The sequence below is a fragment of the Oncorhynchus mykiss genome, chromosome 4, assembly GCF_013265735.2.
Source record: "Oncorhynchus mykiss isolate Arlee chromosome 4, USDA_OmykA_1.1, whole genome shotgun sequence".
Classification (NCBI taxonomy): domain Eukaryota; kingdom Metazoa; phylum Chordata; class Actinopteri; order Salmoniformes; family Salmonidae; genus Oncorhynchus; species Oncorhynchus mykiss.
The window spans coordinates 22,950,324-22,955,868 of record NC_048568.1 but is presented as its reverse complement, the minus strand read 5'-3'; the positions used below and the strand labels follow the sequence as shown (position 1 = coordinate 22,955,868).

Here is a 5,545-nt window from a genome sequence, read left to right as displayed (position 1 = left end):
GTACTGAGCAGATTTTTGATTCCTGTCAAACTGTTTGATACGCCGTTTTATGAGAATAGATCATCCACAGAATTGCCATTAAATAGACATCTCAGCTGTTTGTGGTCTTTCACCAATTGTTTACATGTGGGCGGGCTCTGCGTGTCAACAAAGTTATTCTCAGCCAATGAGATGAGCCGTTGCCTGGGTGGTGACCGCTGCTTTGTCGTGGTGGGTCTAAAGAACGCTGGTGAAAGTGACCCTGTCACAATGGAGGGCGGTTAGAAAACATTAGCACGTCGCCCCGTGTTCTTACGCTGTGTGTGGTTGGTTGGTGTTAACTACCATTTCCAATGGTGTGAGAGGAGAAAACACACGTCTGTTAGCAACGGTGGATTTTAAAATCACATAAACAATGTCATAGTTACAGTACAGAAATGTCCTCGGCAAGAACAGGCATGTAGAGAAAATAATGCTTTATTGCATAATAAGCAAGTATGACAGCTTCATACATAACTGGGGGTAGGAGGGAAAAAAAGACTTGATGCACTGGCAAAAGCATATACAAAACATATATACACAACATATATTGAAAGTTTCTCAGGAATTATGCCAGAAACATGAAATGGAAAATAACACATTAACATGAATGCAATGTGGGAAAATACTCACAAACAGAAGAGAATGCAATAGAACACTCATTTGTCAAGAGAACATAAAGCGTATATACGTATCTTGAGTATAGGTATATACATTGGAATATAAAAAAAAGCATGCATAGTTCATTATCTTACGGTATTTTAAGGGTACCAAGTCAAACAAAAATCTAAACATTTGTAGAAATGTTTCTGGCATGCCCGGTATACACACATTCATTTAGACATGGCTGGCTTTGCATCACAACTCTCACAGATATAGAAAAACAACACAACACAGATTATGGAGGATGCAGCCATAGCTGGGTTTAGGCACATAGGAACACTAACGGCTGGATTCAATTTGTAGTGCGGATGTTCAGCATTACTGCGTGATTGAAATTTAAAGGCAATTTTCCTGCTTTAGAGGAGACTGCATTCACGGTAAACGCTGCAGATTTCGGCTCAATCGGAAATTGAATTTCAATCACGCCATCTGTAGAGCTTCAGCGATACAGAATGAATTGAGCCCTAAGATCCTTACAGGGATAGATTTGACAGTTATACAAAAACAAATGGCAGCCATTGAGGCTTTGACTGGTTGGTCACTGAAACCTTTTTGGGACACAACTAAGGTTGCAAAATTCCTGGGACTTTCAATAAATTCCCTGGTTTTCCAGAAATCCCCAGAATAAGGAGGGAATAAGCAGGAAATCCGGTGTCTTCCAACCATGATTTCTGGAAAACCAGGGAATTTATTGAGTTCCTGGAATTTTGTAACCCTAGACACAACCCATGTCGGTCGATAAATATACGGTCTAAAACAGATCATATCTAGCTGGTCTATAATATCAAAATAGATTTATAACATCAATTCAGAGCCATTGATATACCGTTTGGCAAACTCAATTTGAGATTAAAAAACACATTGGACACTATATTGGCACCAAGAGACAATAACATTATATCAAATAGACCAAATCTAAATGGAAACTTTGGTGCCAAGATGGAAGTTTGTCAAACTGTAGATCTATAGCTCTGAATCTGATTGGTCTCTACCAGTCCCTCCCTATGGAAACAAACATCCGGGTAGCCCATCCCTGCGCTTTAATTACTGTCTGTCCTCCGTCTTAGGGATCAGCTCTATCTGTCCTTCTGGATTTGGCTCACTGCCACCATATCAGAACACAAACTTCTCTATTCCACATGAACTTTCATGGACCCCTCTGTAGAGTGGCACAGTGTGACACACTGGGGCCTACATAACATTCAGCAGCCTGAGTGTCAGTCTGCTTTAGCCAACTAGAACAGAGACATACTGGCATCTGGGGCTACACACATGTAGGATCTAGAACTAAAATACCTTTGGGCGTTGTACATTAGACTCATGAAAAGAAAGGCAAAGGAACGCCTACAATATGTCAAACTACTTGGGAGAGAACACAGGAGATAATCACAATGGAAATGTCTGGGATAAACATATATGTATTTGACATGCCTCTGTAAATGGACATACTGTAATGTTGTAATGTAATGTAATGCTGAGGATGAAAAAGAACAATAGATGTACTACCAGTCAAGACAATGAGGAATTTGAGATATCTGGAAGTAGGTGAGTGGAGAGTGGAATACTTGAAGGGCAATGACAATTTTAGACACGTCCTACTCAAATGTCCACAGAACTATCTGCAAAGATCATCCGACTGTCAACATGCACTCCAATGAGCCACATTCAGGAAAAAATATGAGGATGGTGTTAGGATAAATAAATAAAAGTCAAAAATAAAAAAAATACAACAATATTAAATATTGAAATGTTGAGACAAGTCTTCACTGTATCTTACAATTGTCTGTCTCACCATAGATTTAGAAAGGTTTCTGACAGCTTAGAAAAACATATGATTCTACAACACTTGAAATAACAACCAACAGTGCCATGTCCTGTTTTTTTTATTTTCTAAGTGGCACCTGAAAAAACATTTATGTAACGTTAGCTTTATCATCTAATTGAGTGGACAAAATGACAGTTTCTCAGCTCTGCATCATATTCAATGAAAAACAATGCCATGTCATTAACCTTTTCCTAGATTTCAGTTCAATTTGATTAACAAGGGTGCATTAGCCTTACATTTGAAATGCCATTATTAATATGGGGAACCATATTCCAAAAGGTTATTCAATTAGCATTTGTTTTAAAGGAATACATGTGAAAATGCTGAGATAATCGTCTCCTGGGTTTACCTGGTTTAAACTCAGGTAAGAAACGACCAACACTCATCATTTAGCATGTGACTTTAAACGCTAACATCTAGAATGCTAGTCTGGTCTGTATCTCTCTCAGGTTTCTCCATTGACAAGACATAGGACAGAGAGGCCATCACTAATACAACGGAAAAGCCTCACTCTCCAAGATAAAGAAGAGAGACAGACTGAATAGTAGGTCACTTTTCAGATTCAATTTGGAGGTCTGAAATATACACACTGTATAATTACTGTTAGGATATACTAGTTGTCCCTGGCTGTGTTCAAATCTGAAAACATTTGATAGGACTAGATAGATGTAAGCAATATGTCAGAAACTCCTACCATACCAGAGGGCTGAGTGAGGCCATCACCATGCTACTCACACTTACCCAGCCCTCTAGGACTGCGGGGAGGGGGGTTATTTGCGGCACCAGTATTCCATTGCCCTTGTGTCAGCTCATGTGGGACCAGGTCAAAGGTCAGAGGTGAGGGTTTAGATGAGGCGGGAGTTTTTGAGGAACTGGATAAGGACCTGGTAAACAAACTTGTACTGGGAGATGGTCTGGACCATGAGCATTCTCTGCTGCCTCAGGTGACTCAACATCATAGGGACCTCTACCCTCTGAGAGAGAGAGAGAGAGAGAGAAGAATCCCAGTCAAGTTAAGTACAGTGCAATAGCATTATAAACCAGGAACATACTTTAGCCCATATGAGAGGCGTTCACTCACAAAAATACCAAAATATCAGGAGGCGATGATATACAATGCATGCTGTTGTAACAGTGTAACATTTTGGAGAGTAAGTGACAGAGTTCATGTCAGTGGCAGGAGGCCCCTCACCTCGTTGTGCTCCAGGCAGCTGATCATTAGTTCGGTGAGGATGACGACCCCGGTGCGGCCCACCCCAGCACTACAGTGGACCACCACAGGGGGGTTGAGGCTCTTGGAGGTGTCCAGCATGCTGTTAGTGTGTCTTCTCACTGACTGGATCTCCTCCAGGTAAGCTGGGAGGGAGAAGGGGGAGAGGGTTAGTGTGGTCCATATTTCAGGCCAGAACAGTCCTATTAATTCATACTTCTCTCATTTAGTTGTCAGGGACCATGCATATTCATCAATATTCAGTTTTCACATCTAAGTTTCAGTGTTGCCTTTGGACCACTACACAGGGCAGAAGCCTCCCTTTTACTCCATTAGCTTTGTGGAATTAACAAAACAATCTACATTTTTTCAAGACTTTTAAAGTCCTTTAGGTGTGACTTACAGAGGAATCCCTGGACGTACTCGGGGCAGCCGTGGTCCGGCCAGTCAGTGTACTGCAGGTGCCACACGGTGCGCTCCTGGCCCGACAGCAGGTGTTTGACCTTTAACCCTGTGGTGGCGTAGCAACCTGAGTCCGTACGGAACTTGGTGGTCACCTTGAATTTGCCGTGGGTGGCTGAGTTGTGCTTGGAGCCCAGCTTGGGCCAGTACCGGTGGCTCTTTGACCTACCACCCTCCTGAGAGAGAGGAGAAGGAGGAGGTAGAGACAGGTTGAATGGAAGGTTTGTGTACATGTGGGGTGGATATACAAACACATGGACACCGACAAGGAAAAACGTACATGGTCACAGGAACACAGACACACACACACACACACACACATGCATGCATGCAGGCACAAACACCATTCTACTATGAGATATTGGTGCCATATCACTCCCTTTTGAAACATAGAGAACAAAATGAAACGACTTCTGAGGGGCTGAAGACAGAGGTCACAGGGTGTGTATGGATTAAAACATCCGCCAAGCTCTGTTCCTTCATTATTCACACACTACTGTGTTCTCACTGCATATCAATAATACATCACACACATTCACTCATTCAATAATTCACTGTTCTGAAACCTGGCAAGGCCTTCAATCCACTGATGTTTCTCTTCATACTGTGTGTGTGTGTGTAGTGTACCTCCTCGGCAGTAACCATGGCGATGACGTTGACTCCCTGCTCCCAGACCATCTGCCAGAAATCTGCAGAGGTGTTGGCCAGCGGTCCATGGGTGGCGATATAGTGCCATTCCTCCCCACTGATCATCACCTGCATGACACACACACACACACACACACACACACACACACACACACACACACACACACACACACACACACACACACACACACACACACACACACACACACGGTTAGAATCAATTAAACACACACAGGAATGCCCTCACACATCCATCTTCTGAAACAAAAAACACATGCACACAAACAGACAACAAACAACCAAACCAGTTAAGACTATACTATCATATTCATTTTTCAGAAAGTGTATTGAGCACAAAGAGAGCTGTACAATATAATGGTCTACCACAGGAGGGCAATGTTGCCATGTTTCACATAGGGCTTGGTGGTACACTATATATACAAAAGCATGTTGACACCCCTTCAAATTAGTGGATAGGATGCCACCTTTCCAACAAGTCAGTCCATCACATTTCTGCCCTCCTAGAGCTGCCCCGGTCAACTGTCAGTGCTGTTATTGTGTAGTGGAAACATCTAGGAGCAACAACAGCTCAGCCGCAAAGTGGTAGGCCACACAAGCTCACAGAACGGGACCGCCGAGTTCTGAAGCACGTAAAAATGGTCTGTCCTCTGTTGCAACACTTGCTACCGAGTTCCAAACTGCCTCTTGAAGAAACGTCA

The 5,545-nt window shown here is 42.7% G+C and overlaps 1 protein-coding gene across 2 annotated transcripts in view; it reads right to left on the bottom strand.

The window, feature by feature from the left end:
- Window positions 1–440: 440 nt before the first annotated feature.
- The window catches only part of LOC110522349 (protein tyrosine phosphatase non-receptor type 14), a 102,006-nt gene continuing 96,901 nt past the window's right edge, over window positions 441–5,545 (bottom strand). For both annotated transcript variants that reach the window (XM_036975934.1, XM_036975935.1), the window contains exons 16-19: window positions 4,806–4,934; window positions 4,120–4,354; window positions 3,699–3,862; window positions 441–3,480 (exon numbers count right to left, since the gene is read on the bottom strand). In XM_036975934.1, coding sequence (XP_036831829.1) covers window positions 3,352–3,480; window positions 3,699–3,862; window positions 4,120–4,354; window positions 4,806–4,934 — 657 coding nt within the window. In that variant the 3' untranslated portion in view covers window positions 441–3,351. The remainder of the gene's footprint in view (window positions 3,481–3,698; window positions 3,863–4,119; window positions 4,355–4,805; window positions 4,935–5,545) is intronic.